This window comes from Hoplias malabaricus, chromosome 5, assembly GCF_029633855.1.
Source record: "Hoplias malabaricus isolate fHopMal1 chromosome 5, fHopMal1.hap1, whole genome shotgun sequence".
In the NCBI taxonomy this organism is placed as follows: domain Eukaryota; kingdom Metazoa; phylum Chordata; class Actinopteri; order Characiformes; family Erythrinidae; genus Hoplias; species Hoplias malabaricus.
Window position 1 is genome coordinate 41,096,677 of NC_089804.1, and position 23,164 is coordinate 41,119,840.

Consider the following 23,164-nt stretch of genomic DNA (forward strand, 5'->3'; position numbering starts at 1 on the left):
TAGAGGTACCGTTATTCTTGTAAATGTGATCGAAGTCGAACTCGAATTCATCCGACACTATAAACCTCCGTAATGCAGCTACGTAGCCGAGTATAATCTGAGCCACCGAGTTTAGGAAGTCAAGCTAACGTTAACTAACCCCAACTAAAACAGGCGAAGTGAGTGTCCTTACCCTGTTTACCTCCATGTTACAGAGGCTCTTGAACACCTTTCGTTGGTGTCCTTACATGCCCATATTGTTGGAAAAGCGCCAGTGAAATGAGCTACAGATAACGGAGTGAGCGGATGGTCCTTTCCAAAGTGCCCGTTTAAAGTTGACAAATTTTGGGATCTTTGGGCCATTTGTGCACAGATGTCCCACTGTACATTGAATGATTGCAGCCAAAAACAACACACCTTTTCGTCATTTTGCATTAAATTAAGTGCAGCTTCTAGAGTTGTTGTCCACCATCTACGTCACAGGCAAGACGCCTATTAGAGTTTCCGAAAACCTTTTGGGGGGGGACCAACGGTCTTTTAAACCTTATTCCTTGAATTAGTAAGAAATAACATGTTTTCTGACTCTCAATAAACACAAGTTAGGAACTCAAAATCCACTGTATTTATTTGTTTGACACTTTCATAGAGCTGCTGCTTAGCCTTTAAGTGTGCACTTTGCCTGCTTTAATCGTGTGAAAAAATAAACCGTAAAAGAATGACCCACGTCTTTACTGTTGTTGGGCTTGTGTACAAACTGAGGTTGGAGGTTGCTAGAGAGAGACTTGTTTTGTAGGTAGGGCCACAATGTAACTGTGCTATTCCCTCTGTTTCTGCTGGGCAATGGCAGGCTGATGGAGGAGGTAGTCCCACCGCTGTGGTGTCCGGTAAGGCAGCCTCCCTTCCTTTTTCATTCTTCTTTCTCACTCTCCATCTTTTCATATGCTCATGCTTCCCACTGTGATTCAGGCATTTCTGCTACTTTTACTTTGTCCCACTGGTTCACCTCACGTCACTGTCTCTGAGCATGTGCAGCTGGCCTGCTGTTCTGGTAAAAGTCTTCAGTCTCAAAGGAGATTGGTAGAATTTGATGAAACACAGAATTAAAATGCTGTTCTGAATTTAAAATCAGCTAGAAATTGGGGGAATTGGGGTTTATTGTTTGATTTAATCTTTCTCTTCTAATAACCATTCACACACAGCTGTTTGAATTCAGAATCATTGCAGTTCAGATCTAATTACAGCAAATCAGATGTACATATTTCTCCAAACATAAATTCATGTTGATTTGAAATCCATATAGTGATCACTGAATGTTCACGCGTACATAAAGCAGTGATGGCATGTAACCAACCAAAGTGATAATGGGGGTTATCAGATGTCCCTTAAAATTGCAGAGAAATCCACTGAAAAAAAAAATTCTTAGTGTTGTTTAACTATAGTTCAACACAGTTTAGAGTGTACCCCACTTTAACCTGACTGTGGTAATTTACTGATGAGTGGTATCTGGTGTTTAAGCACGGAAATCACCAACTGATGCTGTACTGCATTGTTATCAGTAGCTTGTTGGAGATAAAACTGCGCCTGGTCTGCAGAGGTAGTCTGACTTGACTTACCTGGAACCAGGTACGTTTTCAGTCCCAGCTCGCTCCGGGTTCCAACTGTGCAGCGTAGGTGTAAACCCTGCAGAGCGCTGATTGGGCAGAGACATGTTCATCACCACGAAGTGCAGAGCTCATTCAAATCCAGCACATAATCAGACTCTCAGCAGCAGCTCATAACTTTACCTCAGTGTTTTGAAGAGGTTTATATGCTCCTTGGGGCGATGGCCAATGAAAATCTCCAGTGAAAGCCAAAAGCGTTTGTGATCTGAGAACTGGAGGCGGAGCAAACGGAACAAAACAACACGTGATAAACAATGAGTAAACGGTGCCTAAATTCACTGCTATTGTTGTTGTGGTTTTCAAATCCTGTGATTCCTGTTAGGGACAGGGTTTTGTGACCAGCTTTAAGCGAGTTGAGCCAGACACAGGCAGTGGAAAAGCACCATATGATAGTTGTAGAGGAGCCAAAAAGAAAGCAGATAAACCAGCGAAATCTGTGAACTCTAGAGCTGTTATTGTATCAGTGACCAACTCAAGTCAGACCTAAAAATAAAAATCATGCAGTGTACAAAGCGAAGCTGTAATCTAATCTGAACAAGCCGTACATCACGGTCGAGACAAACTAGAGTACTTCGCCTAAGCAGTGTTTCTGTTTATTAAAGGAAATGCATTTCCCACAGTGCATAGGCTCATGTTGCCTTTTCTTTGACCTTTAACTATATTCAGTTTTTTTTAAGAACCCACATTAAGTGTTTTCTCTGCTAGGATCTGAGCAGGATAGTTTTATTAGAAAATAACTAGCACTACATCGGTGTGGATGGTTGGTAATGTTCATCACAAACTGCGACCAAACCCCAGACATGTCAAGGCAATCTAATACGATTAAGAAGTGGGGATTATGTCAGGTTATCAACCCCCAACACTGATACAGATTCAGAATGCTGTTTAATTTTCTGTTTTCAGGTAGCCGCAGCAGCAGTTCCAACCCCAGTGCCGGGAGAAGTCAGCGACTCGTGCCTCGAGAAAAAGACCGCAAGTCGACAGGGAGCGGAGGCAGTGAATCTGAAAGCGGCGCTCGTGGAGCAGGTAGGAAAGGTGGGCGCTCGGCCAGTCAGCTAAGCCACCGTAGCCACGCCCTCTCTTCCAACAGCCACGCTCACTCGGGACACAGCAAGACCCACTCTCACCGAAGCTGCGTGCCCTCCTACCACAGCCGCGCCTCTTTCTCCTACAGCCACACCTCCTGTGCACACAGTGAACGGAGCCATGCATCTTCTTACGGTCCCCCAGGTCTGCCTCCTCCCTACAGTTTAGCAAGACTCACCCCTAAAGGGGCTATTACCAGTGGGCCCCCAGGGGCTCCGCCAGTCCGAGAGCTAGCGTCCATCCCCCCGGAGCTCACAGCAAGCCGACAGTCATTTCAGCACGCCATGGGCAACCCCTGTGAATTTTTTGTGGACATCATGTGACTAAGTCTTAGAGCCACATTTCAAAGAAAATCAGTGCATGTTCCTAACGGTTCTGTCTCGGTGCGGAGAGGTCCAGTGTGTGTTGTTCCTTTGCATTAGACTCTGTTTGTGCGGCCAGTGTGGTTTTACTGTCATTCAGTAGCAGGGTTTCTACCACCTCCCCGACTCCTCCTCTTGTCTGTGTTTTAGGATTCGCTCGTTTTAGCCCCGGGGGAAATCTGAGATTTTTATAAATGAGGGCAAAGAGAAGGAAATTCACTTAAAAACAAGGTTTATCCCTGACACATCAGAGCTCATCTGTCATTACTACCACAAATGTCCTCCAGGGGCGCTGTAGCTGCACTCACCTTTTACAGACTCGAAGACAATCAGGCATCGCCCTCTGCTGGTCAGAAGCCGTCACCACACATTTCGAAACTATACGAAGGGGTTAACAACAGTGTTTGTTGAACATTTCTCTTCAGCTTTTTGTACTCGCTGCTTTTATTGTTCACCAAGCCTTAAACCCCCCATTATTCAACGCTCAGAATTACTGATGATGCCTAAAGGCTTTGACGCACTGAATCACAAAATGGCCAACAGAGTTATGACTTGTTCTCCCCAGATTGTGGAGCACTGTGCCACACACTAGTTCCCGTTATGAAAGCACAAAGACTGTTGGGATTAGTCACTTAATCGACTCAAACATTTTGTCCATTGGAAGTTACAGGGTAAATGCAAGAAGCAGCTTTTAAACATTTCACAGTAAGTATTTTGTGGACACACTAACGAAAGTCACGTGTGTGTGTGTTATGGGTTTGTGTCAGACCGTCTGTTCCTGTTCTGTGGTCTTGTGCCGAGACAGAACAGCAGTTACAAGTTACAAGAAGCACTGATTCTGTTTAATTTAAAAGTGAGGCACCAGTCTCAGCGTGCTCCACTATGTACCACCTGATCCAGCCTCTTCACGGTTTACAGCAGCGTTCTATCGATCATGAACTTTTATAATCGTGCCCCATTTCTGTGTATTTTATTGTAAATCTTCAGTAGACTTTTGTCCTTCAGACAGATGAGAAATGTGTTGTACATAGTGCTTTTTACTGTGTATATAAGAAATAGAAAACTGTGTAAAGAGATGTACAAAGGTCCTGTCTTTTGTAAATTGATGCGAAATCCAAATCTGATTCCATGTCAGTGTGAATACGAGTTAAAAATTTAATTTGAAAGCAGATTTGGGGTACAGCTTTTCCTTTCGTTATTCTCATTGTTGGTGAAGCATTTAAAGTTTACCTCAGCAGAAAAGGAAAGAGTCTGTGTGTTTAACCCGTCTGTGGCAGCGAGCAGACAGACAGAGCGCCGGGGAATCCGTTGGGCATTAGCTGATTTGCTGAAGGGCACTTCCTTCACTCCCACCTTCATTGTTTTCCTGCCAGTCCTGGGACTCCCACTGTCCCAAACCAATGCATCTAATGTAGGGCTGGATGATACGGTAAATTTATATTACGATATATTTCTACATTTGTCAAAATAATTCTATACCGATGAAAAACATGACGTCACCATCAAACAAACCTCTGGCTTTGTTAATACAGTGGAACCTCTACCTACGAAATTGATCCGTTCCGTGACCCGGTTCGTAAGTGGAAAAGTTTGTTTCTCGAGTCAGTTTTCCTCATTTAAAATAATGGAAAAGCAATTAATGCGAAGCGTAGATACGGCTTAACTTAGCACGAATTTCGATGTCTGCTATTTACACTAATGCTAAATTGCTAAAGCTACAAGTTGCTAATCTTAAAAGCTCACTCAAGTCTGGGCGCTGGGAGACTCGCCTATTGGGGTCAGTGGCCATTTCCAGCCGCCGGCTCGGGGGAGGCTTGGGTTCGTTTCTAGAGTCGTGGTTCGTTGGTGGAGGCAAAAAATATTCAAATGCCCGGTTCGTATCTTGGAAAGTTCGTTAGTAGAGGTTCCACTGTATTAATGTTTTTAAACTAACTTCATAATAATTGAGGGCAGTGAACTGATGACAGCGCCCCCTAATGACCAAAAAAAATTAAATAAAATAATCACATCATTGTTATTGAAACAGTTAATATTGAGATGAATTATTGTCCAGCTCTAACCTTTAGGCCATGACTCCTCCTTCTGAGGAGAGATAAAGCCAAGGTAAAGTTCACATTAGAGGTGTTTATTACTTTGTGTTGGTGTTTCATAAACTGAACTCGTGGAATATTAATAGGGGCTTGTTGCATGTTTGGAAGAAGCTTTAAACTAAATACACAATGTGCATGTGACACAGGCCTGAGGATAGGACGCATTACCAAATCAAATCCTGTTTTTAGAGCAAAAATACTTTAATATATTTTTCCACTATCATTCTGGGTCTGTTTCTCTCTTTAAAATAAACACAGCTCCAAAATCATAACAGATTCGTATTCATCCTTGGTACTGTTCCAACAATATACACTATTTTACAAATAACCAGGTGATTTTTATTTACAGAAACCTAAAAAACACACACAATGTAACAGGAGTATAGACAGACGCTGATTCAATCAGAAGTGTATTGTGTCTTCAGTTCTACGCTCTAATCTATGTTAGTGACAATGGCTCCAAGCAGAAAAAGACTACATTCAGCAGCGTTAATTATCTGAAAAAGACAAATGTGCACTCACATAATCCATGTGTTCTGCGGTGAATGTAAATTCTGTGAACAGGTCGTTCCACTGGTGGTCAGCTGAAGAAAGTAGAAAACAAACTATCGACTGGTAGGATACGCTACCACCTGAACGTTCTCAATTCTCAAATCGAATATCAAAATTGTGCGTGATTCTTTGAGAAAGAGAAGTCCTAGGCGTTTCTGACCAGCTTCATAAAAGCACCTGCGAAGCTGTTCAGTGCTGTGTCCATTTGATGCTCTTCAGGTCAATGCCCTCCTGGACCATCTCCCACAGAGGGCTACAGGAAACAGAGAAACAACCGTGAGGAAAACATGGCATTCACAAAATCAGGTTTGACTTGAACTAATGTGTAGCCAATACTTTACCTCATCTCTCGCAGTCGTCGGACCTGCTGAATGCACTTCTCCGCTGTGTAGTCCACCTCCTCCTCCGTGGTAAAGCGCCCAATTCCAAACCTTCAAACAAGACCAAAGGTCAACCGAGATGAGCTGAGAGTGAATATTAAAAGTAGAGTAGGGCTGGACGATACATCGATATTAGGGCTGCACCGATTTTGAATTTTTTGGGCCGATACGATAACCGAAAATTAGCACTTTGAAGGAGCTGATCCTCAACTTACGACGTTGATCCGTTCCTACGTCGTGTTGTAAACCAATTTTCGGTGTAAGTCGGAACATACGTACATACTGTGCGTAAATAACATACTGTAAGCACTTATCCTATCACCCATCCTCCTCGGTCCTGTAACCTAGTAACCGTGTATTCTTCCGTGGCGCACACCAAACACAAAGTTCACGTTACGACGCAAAACAAGTCGAAACAAGGCTTTATACAGTAAATGGGAGATGTGTCGTAACCACGAAACATCGTAACTCTGGACTGACGTTACCCAAGGACCTCTTGTATTGACAAAGCCAAGAGGTTTACGTTTGATGGTGACGTCATGTTTCTTGTTTGTTCTTGGCTGTTTTTCTGCGGCTTTTTTGTTATTTATAACGGCATCGAAATTATATCGACTGAAATTTAGAAATATATTGTGATTTAAATTTCAGCCGTATCATCCAGCCCTAGTACAGCACAGAGAGAATTACAAAGCGAATGTGTACCTGATTGAAGAATGAGCCAGGTCCTCATCTGTTCCTATTGCTCTCAGCACATAGGAGGGTTCCAAAGAAGCAGAGGTGCAAGCGCTACAAACGACAAAACACAATTCTAACATCCCTCCACCAGAAATATCCATCCCCCAATGACCTTATCTTCTAGTCCTTTAAAGGCTAAGCAGCAGCTCCATGAAAGTGTCAAACAAATAAATACAGTGGAATTTGAGTTCCTAACTTGTGTTTATTGATAGTCAGAAAACAATTATTTCTTACTAATTGAAGGAATAAGGTTTAAAAAGACCATTGCCCCCCCCAACGGTGTTCAGAAACTCTAATAGGCGTCTTGTCTGTGACGTAGATGGTGGACAACAACTCTAGGAGTTGCACTTAATTTAATGTAAAATGACGAAAAGGTGGGTTGTTTTTGGCTGCAATAATTCAATGTACAGTGGGACATGTGTGCACAAATGGCTTTGTGATTTCCGTAGCGAGCTCGGGTTTTTCCGTCAATTTAATAAAATTGTCAGTTTTAAAGCAAATTAAGCTGCTATTTCCATTTTAATTCATACTTATATATGTCAGTAACTAAAATAATGTGAAATATTCATGGAGGTCCATTAAGTGGTGCTTAGCCTTTAAAGAGATAACGTGTGAGAGGATGGCAAAAACTTTACTAACTCTTCAGTTTCAAACAAAAGCACTTTGAATTGCTTTTGTATGAAAGGTGCTCTATAAATAAACTTGCCTTGCTTTACGTATTATAAGTGACAACTTTGTGGATTGTCCACTGTCCAGAAAACTTGCAATAAACTCCTTTTCCCTGAAATATTCCCCCATGTTTAAATTCACACTGGATTAATAAAACCTGAGGTCATTTTCACAGTAGGAAAAAGGCTCAGGGATCCTTCCAGAAACAGGAGCACACACTCCGACTGAAATGGTCTATTCGAACGGGGTTAAAACTACTGGGATACTCCAGTGATAAAGACTTTACCCCACGTTCACAGGTGAGATTAATCCTGGCCAAATGAAGCTAAAGAAATGTTGGGTGTGTGTGGCAAAGTAAACATCCAATCTGATATTTTCATGTTTGGGCGACGGCAACAGAACTTATGCTAGAATTCATGAGACCAACACCTTTCCAACTCGACATTCCTGATCATTCCATGTGGGAAGGAAAGATGGATGGAGCACCTGCGTGTTCACGCTTACCCCAAAGAAAATGTCCATTTTAAGACTGATTTTATGTTTTTAAATATTCTACTAAGCCTTTAGATAAAGTGTCAAAGAGAGAATAGATATTTTGCACAACTGTTTTCTACCAATCAATCCTAAATGAATAAAAAAAATGCTTGGAGAAAGTACATAAACGAACCTTTACCTCAAGTGAGTGTACGAGGCGTTGTTCTATTGCTCGTGTGGGTGAGTTTACGGTTGGAGCTGGGTCTGTTTTACTGCTGCGTGAATGTAGTAAATTTTGTGTGAATTTTTTTAAATTTAAATTTTATTTAAGAAACAACTGACCTCCCAGATGATAGTGCAATGTCCTTCAGGGCCATGAGCAGACTCTCTCCCTCAACATACGCAAACGATAAGTTGATGCATCCTAAGGGCAAGGGAAATAACGTTAGTCATCAAACCAACGGCTAATTCCAATGTACAATGCCAGAGATGATCTGATTTTCTGTGTCTCACCTGGAAACCTCTGTTCTGGGTCTCCATTCATCACAACATCTGGCAGTTCAGACATGATCTTCTGTACGAGGTGAGTTGCCAGCATAGTCACCCGGGTGTGGTCGTACTGAAAGAGGTCATTATTCAGGCTTATGACACAGTTTGGTTGTAAATTAATGTTTTATAGGCTTTTAACCAACAATAAATGATGCAGTGACTTGTGTCAGAAATGTACTAAGGATAATATTTATCTCATTTGTTTGTTGTACTTTTATGACCTGGATTATCTGTTAATGTTGTAGCAATATGCCGCACTATACACTGTAAAGGAGCAGCTCAGACAACCAACCTCCATTTCCTGCTGGGCAAGTTCACAGGCAGCCCCCAGTCCCACAGCCAAGGGAGTGGGTACAGTGCCCGAGCGCAGCCCCCTCTCCTGACCCCCTCCACTCTGCAGTGGCTCAAGGCGAACCCTCGGCCTCCTCCTCACAAACAGAGCCCCGACGCCTGGCATCCACACAAATATTCACCAAATAAAGACACGTAAAAATGATAACGATAACAACAACAGATATCTGTAAAAACAAACACATTCATTAAAAAAGCTTATTGTACCTTTGGGGCCATATATTTTGTGTCCACTAATGGACATCAGATCCACTTTCAAATCACTGACATCGATAGGGATTTTTCCAATCGCCTGCGCAGCATCAGTGTGGAAGAACACACCCCTGGAGCTACAGATGTGACCTAAACAAAAGAGAGAAAATATGAAGGCAGTGCTCTGCTGTATTTGTTTCTGTATTAATTACTTTTCCCCAGTTAAAAGCTTGGATGTTTTCCAATATCAATGTACAGGGGTTGGACAATGAAAGTGAAACACCTGGTTTTAGACCACAATAATTTATTAGTATGGTGTAGGGCCTCCTTTTGCGGCCAATACAGTGTCAGTTCGTCTTGGGAATGACATACACAAGTCCTGCACAGTGGTCAGAGGGATTTTAAGCCATTCTTCTTGCAGGATAGTGGCCAGGTCGCTACGTGATGCTGGTGGAGGAAAACGTTTCCTGACTCGCTCCTCCAAAACACCCCAAAGTGGCTTAATAATATTTAGATCTGGTGACTGTGCAGGCCATGGGAGATGTTCAACTTCACTTTCATGTTCATCAAACCAATCTTTCACCAGTCTTGTTGTGTGTATTGGTGCATTGTCGTCCTGATACACGGCACCGCCTTCAGGAAACAATGTTTGAACCATTGGATGCACATGGTCTTACTGGTGCAATGTGCAGTTAATGAAGTTTGGCCACCAGGCTGCTCCAATTTAGCCATGAAACCTCCCACACTACAATGACAGGTGTTTCACTTTCATTGTCTAACCCCTGTGAGTGATATTTTAATCACAGATGTATTACATCATTGTTTAAGATCCATTCTTAACCCAAATATTGGTTCTCTTTTGCTGACAGTTTGATATCAGAGTTGAACGTTGGGGACAGTAACCTATTTCTTTAATCGGCTGCTTCACTCCAATCTCGTTGTTCACCGCCATCACAGACACCAAGCTGGTCTCTGGACGTATTGTTTTCTCTAGTTGCTGGAAAAGAATGTAAAATGTAAAAAAGATAAGAATCTTCAATATCAATATTTTTATGATTTGAATTATATTAAATACATTTTTAAATTGTGACATCTGTCCGTGCTCACATCATTTTGCTAACATTAATTATCAGTAATCATAGAAAATTCAGATGTTCCTCCTAGACCAGGGGTCGGCAACCCGCGGCTCTTTGATCCCTCTGATGCGGCTCAGAAGCTTTTGAAAATAATTGAGTATTTAATTAAAATGTATTTTATTTTAGTTTGTTTGTTGAGAAATATATTCATATTATTCATTGTTCAGTGAAATAAGCATTTTATTATTCAGGTTTTTACTTTCAACTTCAACCCAACGTCTTTTTTTCGGAGTTAAAAATGTTTTGTTGCATGCAGAAATGTTATTTCATTTTCTCTGCAGTCGTTCATTCATTCATTCATTCATTATCTGTAACCCTTATCCAGTTCAGGGTCGCGGTGGGTCCAGAGCCTACCTGGAATCATTGGGCGCAAGGCAGGAATACACCCTGGAGGGGGCGTCAATCCTTCACAGGGCAACACAGACACACACATTCACTCACACACACACACACACCTACCTACGGACACTTTTGAGTCGCCAATCCACCTACCAACGTGTGTTTTTGGACTGTGGGAGGAAACCGGAGTACCCGGAGGAAACCCACGCAGACACAGGGAGAACACACCACACTCCTCACAGACAGTCACCCGGAGGAAACCCACGCAGACACAGGGAGAACACACCACACTCCTCACAGACAGTCACCCGGAGCGGGACTCGAACCCACAACCTCCAGACCCCTGGAGCTGTGTGACTTTGACACCACCTGCTGCGCCACTGTGCCGCCCAGTCGTTAATTGATTTCATAAATGTAACACAGTATAGTTTGTTTATACATAGCACAAAGGCAAAAAAGCCCTGTTATACGCAGTGTTATTTCATTTAAAATTTCAAAAGGTTTTGGTGGCTCCCAGTGTTTTCTTTACTGTGTGAAACGGGTCCAAAGGGCTCTTTGAGTGGTAAAGGTTGCCGACCTGTCCTAGATGAAATACAATCGAACCTGGAGGTCAATTAAGCCGTTGCTTTTTACGGGTAAGTAGGTCACATCAAAGCCTTCCGCCTCTAGGACACGACAGGAGTCCAGCACACACTTGTGCTCCGTCTGTGTGGTGATTACATGCTTCTTCTTGGACTTATAGAAACGGGCTACACCCTGAGAACAATCAGAAGGTTGAAATAAATATAAATTATTATACATTTTGTTCTGCATTCAAACTGAACACCACAAAGAAACACACTGCACACAAAGCAGCACTGTTCCTTTTGGCAAATGCTGCTTTGTGTGTTTGAATTACCATTTAATAAACATCACATCATAATCCTCTTTTTGCCAAGAAGTACGTCAACACTTACTTTGATCGACATATTGTTGGACTCTGTGGCCCCACTGGTGAACACAATCTCTCGCGGATCAGCTCCAATAAGATCAGCTACTTGCTGGAAGTGGAAATAAATACTAGCGTTTTTATCAGAAAGGCTTATATAATTTTGGCTAAAACCATAATATTTGGCTTTGGACACAATAAACAAAGCATGAGTATTATTTTAAAACTCCATGTGGCGCTGATACCAAGGCCAATATTTTTTATTTATTTTTTTTAAAACACCCATTTTATGGAGTAATTAACTAACTTTTCTTGCTTTTTCCATTGCGGTCTCACTTTCCCACCCGTATGCATGTGTCCTGGAGTGGGGATTACCGTAGTAGTTCACTTGATAAGGAAGCATGGCGTCCAGAACTCTGGGATCCTGGTGAGACAAAAACAAACAGCATTGTTCAAGTAAACAAGACAATCAAACATGACTCAGCTAAAATCACATGGATGAGATTCACAAAACATCTAGAAGAGGTTCTACACTAGTGTTAAAGCTTGGCTTTCTGCAGAGCTGGAACAAAACTGTGAGGGAAAAATGTGTGGGTTTATACTCGAGTTTGGTTCAGTTGCTCGGTTTGTTTTGTTCAGAGCAGATTTGAACTCTTCGTTTCTAACTCTGTTGGACACCAAACAAGTTGAAACTGAGTGTCTGAACTAATGGGTCTCTGCCTCTTTCCACAGGAATTCTGGTGTGATCTGTTTCAAGTATTAACAGTTTCAGGTCTTTATCTGCTTTTCTGGCACTCACACTTCGCGGACACAGGGAGAACACACCACTCTCCTCACAGACACTCACCCAGAGGAAACCCACGCAGACACAGAGAGAACACACCACACTCCTCACAGACAGTCACCCGGAGGAAACCCACGCAGACACAGAGAGAACACACCACACTCCTCACAGACAGTCACCCGGAGGAAACCCACGCAGACACAGGGAGAACACACCACACTCCTCACAGACAGACACCCAGAGGAAACCCACACAGACACAGAGAGAACACACCACACTCCTCACAGACAGTCACCCGGAGGAAACCCACGCAGACACAGGGAGAACACACCACACTCCTCACAGACAGACACCCAGAGGAAACCCACACAGACAATGAGATTTAGATTCTTTTTTGATCCCATATAAGTTTATCTCCGACCATGTCCATGTGATGTTTTTATATGGTAGAAGATGCCATGAGCAAAAATTAACAGTCATAAGAGCTAACAGGTTAGTTTTTATATCAAAATCAGTCTGAATCGGCAACTTTCAAATCAAGAGCTTCAATTTTAATTACAGTCTAATGTTACATCATCAGAACAATGTGTTAAGTTTAAAACAAGGACATTTAGGTAATACATAAGATTTAGACCAATCAGAGGAAGCCAAACACCACTGTGTACACAACAACCACAGCTAAATGACAGTGTAAGCTGAGAATAATTCCACATTCACATCCCCAACTGAATTAAGGGCGGGTGTATTATATCTAACCCACAGTTATGTCACTATGGGTTTTTTTTTTTTCATGGAAATATCTTCTAAATACATATTACTGAGAGATAATATTAAGAGATTTTAGTTGATGAATTGATGGGGACAAAACATAAAAATGTAATGCAGGAATAATTAAGATCATTCTCATTAAGTTTCATAACATATGGTTATTATAGAAAACAATTACCATGGGCGTTGTTGCTTGGAAATCCATATACAGCGGTCTGAGCTCATCTTTCTTCAACTCTCTGCTTTTAATCACCTCTGTGGAGACAGTGAGGGAGACACGTGAAGACAAGAACTACTCTGTGGTTAAGGCTAGTGTTGTTCCGTAAAATATGGAATCGTCCCGTATGTGGACAACAAAAGACAGACACAGGATGCGTTTTGTTCTGTATTTTTGAGGTAACACGGTTAAGACATAATTTGTTGAGAAACACGCTTCTCTTCACGGCTCCCAAACATAAAATGTGCTTCTCATTTTTCGTTAGTTATCACACTCCTGGTTATTGATGTCAGTCACTTTTAGCCAATGAGCAGCCAGTTACCTCTCAATTGTTTAGTGCTACAGCCAATGGAGGCACAGTCCCTCCTACAGGGGGTTGTTCTGCCCTCTACTGTTCATTGGCTAATGTCTATATGTGTTTCACTGCACGGATTGGGTTAAATGAGGAGAACAAATTCCTGTGTGTGCAGCACCGTGGCCAATAAAGTGATTCTAATTCTAAAGAATTAACAATTAGATCATTAGGCTTGTGTTTCCATTGAAAAAAATGGAATTTAAACTAGGTTCACATCACAGGCTAACACAACATATGGAAAACACCATAAAACACTGATTGTTATGGGTGAATAAAGCAGAACAAATTAATAAAAGGTGTAGTAAATATGTATTAGCCACATATTCCAAAAAAGACCCTGACCCCGAGTTCCTTATTTTGATTTTAAAAAGTAGACAACCCTAGTTAAGACAGTCGTTTAGAAACAGTAGTCTGGTCTCTAAAATCAATATTTTTTTCTCACTTTAAATATTTTCAGCCAGTGTCATTCACCTGAAGAAGAGAAGCTCGATTTAAACACGGTTACAGGGCTAACTTCGGCTAGCAGTTAGCATGATAGCTAGCACAGGCTAGCAACAGCACGCGTAACAAAATGAAGTGCGTCATGAAGAGGGAACAAGAATGAATTTAGCCTCTGGAATTTAATTCTCCGTTCCACCTTAAACGGTGCAGCAGGCATTTTTTTGGAGCTGCACTATTTAAATTTTAAGGTGGAGCGAAAATTTCAAATAAGAATCTCAGTTTCGAAAGAGAGAAACAGTAAAAGCCATTGCCTTTTTCTCTTGTGAAGGACTTGAACTGACGTTACCTACCTCTCTCTCTCTGAAGCGGACTAACGCTAACTGAACTTTGTGGATAATTCAGGCGCGGACTTGAAGAAATCCCTCGAATTGAGCCCAGCAAAGTCCTCGTGACGTTCTTGCTCATCATCTTTAAGCACCGACGGGTTTTTTCGCCACAGAATAAAAAAACAGAGGGGTTGTTATGAATGACTCTCGTGTAATACCGCAGTTTCTCTCAGGATGAAGCGCCGCAGTTATTCGAGCGCCCTCAGCCCCGAGAACGTCTCACTCCGCGGGCTCATACAGCGCCGCTTACACAACATGACCTCGGACAGGGGGTTGGCCCACGCTGGTAACTCGGGCTCTGATTGGTTATTTTTTCACTGTAGGCGGGCTGTTTTTGCGTACTCGAAAATGATTGGATTAGAATTAAAAAGCCGTTCCTTCTCACCATATCAGCCAATAACAACTTTGATTTGTGTTGCTGAGTCCCCGTTTCTTTTTATTTAATTACGATTGTTAAGCGGATAGATATGTGCCCTTTACATTAAGACAAAAACTGAATTAATAATAAAACATAAAATCAGGAAAGGGTTTAAATGCCTCAAAGTGGCCCTTTATTACCGTGTGGCAAAATGTTAGGCAAACCAATGTGCAAATATATTGTAATCCAACTAATATTCATCATTTTATTTTTTTGCTGAATTTTGTCTGCAACTTATTCTACGGTTTAGTTAATTCTGACATTGCAGCTCCAGAGTCTGATGGTTAATGTATTAATTGGGTCTGACCCTCCTAAAACACAAAAAACAATGAGGGTCAAAACACTCATTCGTAAATAGCTTATAACACAATGAATTTAGCACATTTTACCCCTTTGGCTAAAGGGCCGTATTGTACAATGGATGTCACTGTGTTCCTCTGGTTTCCCTCCCTCTACTCGGTCTGTTACAGTCAGATCAGCTGGAGTCACTAAGGAAAATATTCACATGCGCTTTTCTACTGCACTCAACCAAACCAACTCCATCTCTTACTGTTTTCTGAGGAAATTGCAGCCCATTGATGGAAGATTTGTTGACTGAACTCTCCTGCAGACCACATCACACCACTAGCGCACCTCAGCCTCAGACTCCTCACCATTACACACCATCAATTACACTGAAGTAGAAATGGGCTTGGATTTAGCAACACTGACTGATGCTTCCATTAAGTTGAGGCCCCAGATCTATGCCTCTTTCAGCTATTATTTTCATAATTCTGATCTAAATTCCCATTACTTCCAGACTGAACTGCTGATGTTGGTCATTTCTGTCAGTAGTTTGATTAGAGGACGGTCCTCTGTGAGCACTGGTTCCTCCCATGGTTTCTTCCTCCAGCCGCGAGGGAGTTTTTCCTGCCACTGTTGCTTTCAACCGCCTTCTGATCAACATATATCCCCCCTACCACCTCCGTAAAGCTGCTTTCTCACATTATTTGTAAAAAGCGCTATATAAATTTTGATTGATTGACTGTTTGACCTTTAACCTTTTTAGCCATGGCCAAAAAATAAACAAAACTTACTGCCAGCATCATGGCTTTATTTGAAATGAACTATTCATCAAGGACTTTACAAAATCAAATCTTGATTAGAAAAAACAAGATGCTGTGAAACCATATAGTCTTTATGAACACACAGGCTCTCTTCACCCATTTTAGTTTCCACAGCTCATAGAGCCCAAAACACTGAATATGTAGATATTTAACCAAAACTGCAGGGTTTTTTTAATTAATTCAAAAAGATTCAACATTTTTATTTTCGTGTGTGGCTAACTGTACATTTCCTAAAGTGGAACTCATGCCAATTAATCACAAAGACAACAGATGTTGAAGAAATGAAGGAAAAAAAAAAAAAAAAAAAAAAAAAAAAAAAAACCTGAATTTTATCAACAATGAGGTCGAGGCTCAAAGAGGAGTGAGGAGGGGGAGAAGGAAGGAAAAAAAAACAAAAACAAATAATAAAATAAAAGTAGGCTGTACATACAAAAACTCACAGAACCTTCTTTAATGCCCCCAGTAATGTAAAAGCATTTGAACCTCTTTAATTTAATAAAAAAAAAATCCCTAAGGAACTGTCATAGCCTGCAGAACTGGAATATGAATATTTTACCAAAAGTTAAAAAAGAGAAAGTCTGGGGGGGGGGGGAAGGATCTCCAGTGTAAGGGATCACCGGCGAGTAGGCATCAGGAGCTGCGTCGCTTGCACCGATTCTGGAAAAAGATTGTGGTATGTTGGTAGAGGGACGTACGCTGCTTTAATCATTTTTCCTGTGAAAAAACAATGCAATAAATTGGTGTCAAACGTGAGACAAAGCAGACGCTGCGATTATAATGTTAGACAAAACATATTTATAAAACCATTACCTCCAAACCAGCGTCCATGTAACGCACTCACTGCAGCCATCGCAGCCGGGATGGTTGGACACTTCACATATACGTTTCCCTACAAACAAACATTAAGTGTTAAATGTGGCCTGACGAATGTGAAGCAGACAGTGCGACAAATATCCAGAATGAAGAAGTGAAAACGTACCTCTGCTGATTTCTTGTCCACGTATATATGAATAACACCGCCATGTTTGTTACATTCTTCAATGACATCATCCTGGATTTCAATATCCCAGCCTGGGTCGTTTTCCCTATAAAAGAACACAAATTTAATTATGTCGCTCCAAATTATAAACTACATATGAATTTAAAAATTGCTTAGAAGCAAATGCAACGACTCTTATTCACACTTACCATAAAGGCACACTGTAGTTCTACAAAAACAGAAGGAAATCCATCTGTTGTTCTGTATACATTGTTTGCCCCTTGACCCTGTTCTTCAGTGGTCTGGAACCCAACAAGACCCCACAGAGCAGGTATGATTCTCAGCACTGTCATGGTGGTGGTGTGTTAGTATTGCACTGGTACGAGGGGATCAGACACAGCAACGCCGCTGGGAGTTTTTAAACGCTGTACCCACTCGGTCTACAATTTTAGACACAAAGTCAGAGACAGCAGCACCTCTGCTCCTGCGTTTTGTGTTGGTTATCTAGTCATCACTGGATGTTTTTGGTTGGCAGACTATTTTCAGTCCAGCAGTGACATTAAGGGGTTTAGAAAACTCCAGAAGCACTGTTGTGTCTGATCCACTCGCACCAGCACAACCCACACTGACAGTGTCACTGCTGTGATGAGAATGATCCACCTCCACAGTCCTGCTCTTTGGTGGCACTGTAGGGGTCCTGACCATTGAAGAACATGGTGAATATGGGCAAAGTATGCAGTGCAAAAGATGGGCTACCGTCTACAACTGTAGAACTACAAGGCACTTCTGTATGGTAAGTGGACCTGAGAGAATTGGGAGTGTAGATAAAAGGAGAAGGCCATTTATGACACTAAATTTGACACAGCAATTTTTCCTCCTCAAAAATGTTGGATCATGAGGTTTGTCCATCTGTTCCTCCTTGTTCTATGCATTACAACTCTTATTTTAGAAACAGCAAGGACTATTCAGAAGCAACAACGTATGTTCAGGTTTACTACCGGATCAACTTAATACTGGGGGTGTACAGATACTTACGAGTGTGGATCAAACATGTTAGACAGCTGAAAGCAGTGTGTGGCGATGGGCTGAGATGGTAGATTCAAAGCTTGGTTTGTGGGCATGTTGATATTGAAACTCAATCCAGGATTCATTGCCGCTAAAATAGAACAGAAAAACGGGGTGAACAAACTGTATACGAAATCCACAGGTTGAACAGCCCTTTAGCGGCATTCAAGTCAAACCCCACACACCTGTAGCTGCTGCCATTGCAACCATGGAGCCACTCATCTGAAGAGCCTGCTGTGCAGCTGGAGGAATCTGCAGACCAGTGCCTTAGACAAAGCAGACAGACACCTTAATGTATGTTTATAATTCACTGAGGAAAACAGAAAGGGAAATGGAGGAAGTGAGAAACATTTTAATAAGGAATTGACATCTTACCTTCAGCCAGCCTGGCCATCAGCTGCAGCCTTCCAGTGGTGCCCAGGTCAATGCCAGTCCTCTCTAGTTCATCATTATCAAGGAAAGAACTGGCTGTGGATGCATCAGTGCGCTCAGTAACATGCCCCACTTTCATTGGCCTGCCAGCCAGCTCAAAGCCGTTTAGCTGCTCTAAGGCTTTCTTAGCACATTCTGCATCAGAAAACTGGATGGAAAGAATTAAGGAAATAAATATACCTTTTAAAGGAAGTGAATCAATATATTATTTTTAAAAGTTAACAAACTACTACAGGTTATTATTTAAAGTAAAATCCAAGGTTTGGAAAATGTTGTTAATGTTGACTTACTGTGATAAAGCCATATCCTTTGGATCTTCCTGTTTCAGTGTCCATCATAAGCTGAATGCTATCAATCTACAAGTAGGAAAACAAAAAAAGAGTGAAATGTAGAAAAACAATAGAAACATAAACCAATACCTATTTAAAAGCACACAAATAACAAACAAACAGTCCTTACTCGTCCAAACGGTTCAAAGATTCCTCTGAGCATGTCCTCTGTGATATTGAAGTGAAGTGAGCCAACATAAAGCCTCATAGGCCCCGCACTGCCTTTCTGAAGATTGTTGGCCATTGCAGCCGCTCTGTTCTTTTCAGCCTGGAAACATAAGACAGGAGTGAGTGTGTTTAAATCAGGACACATATCTGAGACAGAAAGAATATTAAAAACATTTGTAGAAGGAGGTTTTTTTTTTTTTTTTTTTTTTTTACCTGTGACGCTTGAACAATAATTGGAACCCCTAATAGTCTTTGTCCAGACAAGCCAATGGCCAGAGGCACAGAAGTGGCTTCTACAAATTCAATGTAAGCAATGCCTTTGGATCTTCTGGAGTTCCTGTCAGAGATCATCCTCACATCCCTTACCTGTTTGATGAGAGGAGAAGTCGCTTTCATTACTGTGCCAACACAAACCATAAGAATAACCAGACTGACTAAAATTGTTTGCTACTGACTTTTCCCACGGCAGAGAAAAATTCTTCCAAGTCTCGTGGCCGGATTCTGGCAGCCAGCTGCATGCAGAAAACTGTTCGTGCATCTCTCTCCTCTGGAGTAAGGTTATCTATAGGTTGCCTAAAAGAAACAACAACAACATGATTGTAAATGAAGTAAATGGGGAAAAACTAGAAGTGTTTCTACTAGCACGAACTTACCGGATAGGGCTTTTGTCTCTTCTGAAAGGGCTCTTACTTCTAGATCTTCTACGACTATATGGACAGAAAAATAAAGGTTTGTTATTTATTTATTTCCCCCAGAGATACATACACTGAACAGGCAACTAACCCCACACACACCCACACCCACAAAAAATAATATAATAGAAACCTTAGTTTGATGGCAGGTGGTGGGCCAGCTTTCCCCCTGGAACCACCGTTAAATTTCAGGCCAGAACTGTGATATAAAAACAAGGTTTATCTCAGCAGCGTCTACTATCTCTATAGTTTTATTTGTTATTAATAAAATATAAGCTTCAATGGGGGCCAGAACATGTTTTGCTCGCATGACATTAGTTTTTAGGGTGAGACAAGGGGAAAAAAATTAACACAGAGTACATGAGATACAACAAGTGATCAATTCTATGAAACTGCCTTCAAACTTCTACAAAAAAAGTCGTTGTAAGGCTTCGTATGAAAAGTAGTAAAAATAGCATACAAGGAAGGTCTGAAACGGCCCGGACGTTCCCTGCTCCTGGAGCGGCTGCGGCGTCTCTCCCTGCTCCGGCTGCGTTTCTTGTCCCGACTCCGGCTCCTCTTACGATCCCGACTCCTCTCCCGACTCCGGCTCTTTTTGCGTTCCCGGCTCTTGCTTCTCTTCCGTTCCCTGCTCCTGCTACGACTCCTGCTCTTCTTTTTCCTTTCAAGATTTTAGATTTTGTCAACTTGCACCAAACCAATTCCATGTATTCTTATGGCTTGTAATTATGAAAAATGATACTGAGTAATCTAAATAGCATTTTTTTTAAATTTTCTACTCTAAACATCTATAAAAACAACACTGTAATAATTAACATAGACTTACTTCTTGCTCCGTTCTTCATGGCCATTGGAACTTATGGATTTGTTCTCATCCTAAGCAGGGTCGATAGAAGAACATCATGAGGAGGACGGCGTTACATTGCAAGTCGTAAGGATAAAGGGGGGGATGGGAACAAAAGAGAATATGATATGATCGTTAAATATGTGTTCTTTATAAACTTTATGTGTGGAAGGACGACAAAAAGAGGGCCATTAGAACCACAAGGCTGCCATTTTTCTCCTTCCTTACTGGTATTTATATTGCGTATGTGGTACGGTCAAATAGTAGTAGTGCTATTCTATAAATGTAAAAATGACATGTTCAGTGACTTCATTCTTTCAGCAGCCTGACAGGTTTAGTACCAAGGCTATCTGTGCCTATAAGACCCAAAGTGGCAATGCTATCAGCCAGCCACTAAGCGAGTTCCAGTGGTGGATGCCATTCCAGTGATCTTCACCCCTTTTGCCTTCGTGGATTGTAAGAGCTCGATGCCACCTCTGTCACACATCTCGCCCTGAAGCAAACGGATTCACACGGCTTAGTAATATCCACTCCCAGAGAACATCTAAAAGTTGAGATGTTCTTTAAAAGTACCTAATCAGCATGAGTTTCTTAAAACAAAGTGACAAAAGAGGCCATCTGTATTCAGTTGAACAATGTGTAAAAACTAATATGCAAAGTGCAGAGAGCCACTATTCCCCGTTTGCAAAAAACCAAAGGAGCCACATATTTTTAGATAAAATTCAACTGCATGCACAGTTACTTAATGCATGTAGTACTGAATTCAACCTCCTTTATCATTTACATTCATCTCAGTTTAATTCCAATCCTGTGACAAACATGAAAACTATGGAATAGCCTGTAAGCTCACTGCAGAATATCTATAATGAGTTTTTTTTGTTTTGTTTTTGCATTCAGGCCAATTTAAGATTACTACAACAGAGATCAGTGGTTAACTACAATATTAACTCGATAACACATGCAGGTTACGGTAATCTTTGAGTCATTTTTAATGAACAGAAACATAGTTCATAAAAATTCCATGCATTTAAAAGCGTGAATAATGTCCACAGATTCATACCAGCACTTAAATTCATGTGCATCCTCTGCATTTATATTTTGTTGGCACCATTATCATCAAGCCTAAGTGTTTTCAACCAAGGGTACCACAGTACATCAATATATGGGGCAATTACTACCTTCATTTTTTTGACAGTTCACACTGGAATTCATGGGAGTAGAGGTGAGATATAGGCATGTCTACAAAAAGAGATAGATGGGCATTTATTCATTGAAACCACTATGACAAAAATAAACATGTTATTTATCCATATACAACGACTTGGCTAGCTAAAACAAGGCGTAGCTTGGATTGTAGTTTCAACTCAATACAAAAGTTCGCTAAATTATGACGTTAAATTCAACACCCACCTTTTTAAATGGCGCCTCAAGCATTGCTTCGATGTCAAAGTCGTCGGCCATGATGCTGCGCTTATCTGCTGGCGGTAAAATAGGACAAGACATGTTGGTGGAAATTCCTTACCAAACACATTTCATACAGATTACACACATAATTATAAAATGTTTGAGCTTGCACAATTAAAACACTACAACTCGCACTCTTATCTTTCTAAATAATCCCCACTAGCTGCTGATAAAGAGTGTAACGCTACAGAACGCTGGCGGCTAAAGCTAAATGTGTGCTAGCGGAGTGGCTAACTAACAGCGCTAGCTAACACGGTGTGCTTAGTTTATTTAATTTTGTACTGTACCAATATCTATACCAATATATATGCACCGCTAAAATATTACAAGTCCAAGTATTCTCGAACCCAGGCCTTAAATTACACGTAAACATCCTAAATTCCGTGTAAAGTACCTCATCCGTGTTTTCGTGCTATAGCTGTGTTGCTAGCAGGGGGCTAATCACAGCCTAGCCTGTAATGCTAAATATAATTATCGATAAAAAAATAATTGCCTAACCGAGCCCACTTTAGGACTCGGGGTACTGCATCGCGTTTTTAAACGGATACGCGTTTAATAATGTGAGACATTTGCTAAAATATCCAACAATAACCAGCCTTTTCCGCCTTACCGTGTTAATGCGGCCTACAGAAGCTCCTCGTTTAAACGTCGGAGAACACAGGGCTCTCAGTGTCCGGGTCTCCCTTCTTCTTCTTCTACACCCTGAAACAAATGTATGTCCCTATAAGTAATAACAATACGTATTACACACAAAGCGAGTACGTCTCCTAATTTAGTGAACAGTTAATGTGTAGTTCCAGCACTGTGGTCCACACCGGCCTTCCCACACCGAGGCGGTAAACTGTTATGGCGCACGAACGTGCCTCGTTGCATAACAGTTTGACAATGTCCACCACAAGAGGGACCTAAGAGCACTGGGCAACTACAGACTGAGAACAAAACGCTGCGAGAGCGCTGGACAAACACAGTCAAAGAAGTACCACGGTGGAACAACACTGGACCAACACCATATGAAAGAAATCAGGAAGAGCACTGACCGTCCCAGGGTCTAGGGCTGTATAATAACCCAATATCAATATATATCGCAATTTACAATATTTTAGTAACACTAATATGATATTGTGTTTCCTCCCATGGTCCAATAAAGCACGTTGGTAGGTGGATTGGCGACTCAAATGTCTCCGTGTGTGTAAGTGAATGTGTGAGTGTGTGTCGCCCTGTGAAGGCAGTGTG

General features: G+C 41.4%; 3 protein-coding genes across 8 annotated transcripts in view; 1 reads left to right on the forward strand and 2 right to left on the reverse strand.

Annotated features, from left to right (window-relative positions):
• The window catches only part of dvl1b (dishevelled segment polarity protein 1b), a 41,667-nt gene extending 37,188 nt beyond the window's left edge, over positions 1-4,479 (forward strand). For 2 of the 3 annotated variants that reach the window (XM_066672702.1, XM_066672703.1), the window contains one exon: positions 2,544-4,479. In XM_066672702.1, coding sequence (XP_066528799.1) covers positions 2,544-3,049 — 506 coding nt within the window. In that variant the 3' untranslated portion in view covers positions 3,050-4,479. Of the gene's footprint in view, positions 1-826; positions 864-2,543 lie in introns of all 3 variants that reach the window. The other variant, XM_066672704.1, reaches the window with a different exon arrangement.
• Positions 4,480-5,444: 965 nt separating this feature from the next.
• On the reverse strand, positions 5,445-14,696 carry nfs1 (NFS1 cysteine desulfurase). Its single transcript, XM_066672705.1, has 13 exons — positions 14,399-14,696; positions 13,214-13,290; positions 11,791-11,907; positions 11,512-11,595; positions 11,159-11,311; positions 9,984-10,077; positions 9,096-9,230; positions 8,830-8,987; positions 8,502-8,607; positions 8,331-8,412; positions 6,813-6,896; positions 6,072-6,161; positions 5,445-5,983 (listed from the first exon to the last, which is right to left on the reverse strand). The coding sequence occupies exons 1-13, from the start codon at positions 14,514-14,516 to the stop codon at positions 5,920-5,922; spliced, it is 1,362 nt and encodes a 453-aa protein (XP_066528802.1). The 5' UTR covers positions 14,517-14,696; the 3' UTR covers positions 5,445-5,919.
• Positions 14,697-15,934: 1,238 nt separating this feature from the next.
• Positions 15,935-22,803, reverse strand: rbm39a (RNA binding motif protein 39a). 4 transcript variants are annotated; one of them, XM_066671877.1, is made up of 17 exons: positions 22,542-22,803; positions 21,878-21,942; positions 21,646-21,706; positions 20,450-20,499; positions 20,084-20,284; positions 19,757-19,822; positions 19,585-19,638; positions 19,387-19,504; positions 19,145-19,297; positions 18,894-19,031; positions 18,725-18,790; positions 18,378-18,582; positions 18,188-18,268; positions 17,973-18,093; positions 16,938-17,043; positions 16,769-16,847; positions 15,935-16,672 (listed from the first exon to the last, which is right to left on the reverse strand). In XM_066671877.1, exons 3-17 carry the CDS (start codon positions 21,649-21,651, stop codon positions 16,572-16,574), a joined length of 1,545 nt encoding a protein of 514 aa, XP_066527974.1. In that variant the 5' UTR covers positions 21,652-21,706; positions 21,878-21,942; positions 22,542-22,803; the 3' UTR covers positions 15,935-16,571. The 4 variants fall into 4 exon arrangements, with proteins under 4 accessions (XP_066527974.1, XP_066527975.1, XP_066527971.1 ...); XM_066671878.1 differs by having other exon boundaries at positions 21,878-21,945; XM_066671874.1 differs by lacking the exon at positions 21,646-21,706.
• Positions 22,804-23,164: the final 361 nt, after the last annotated feature.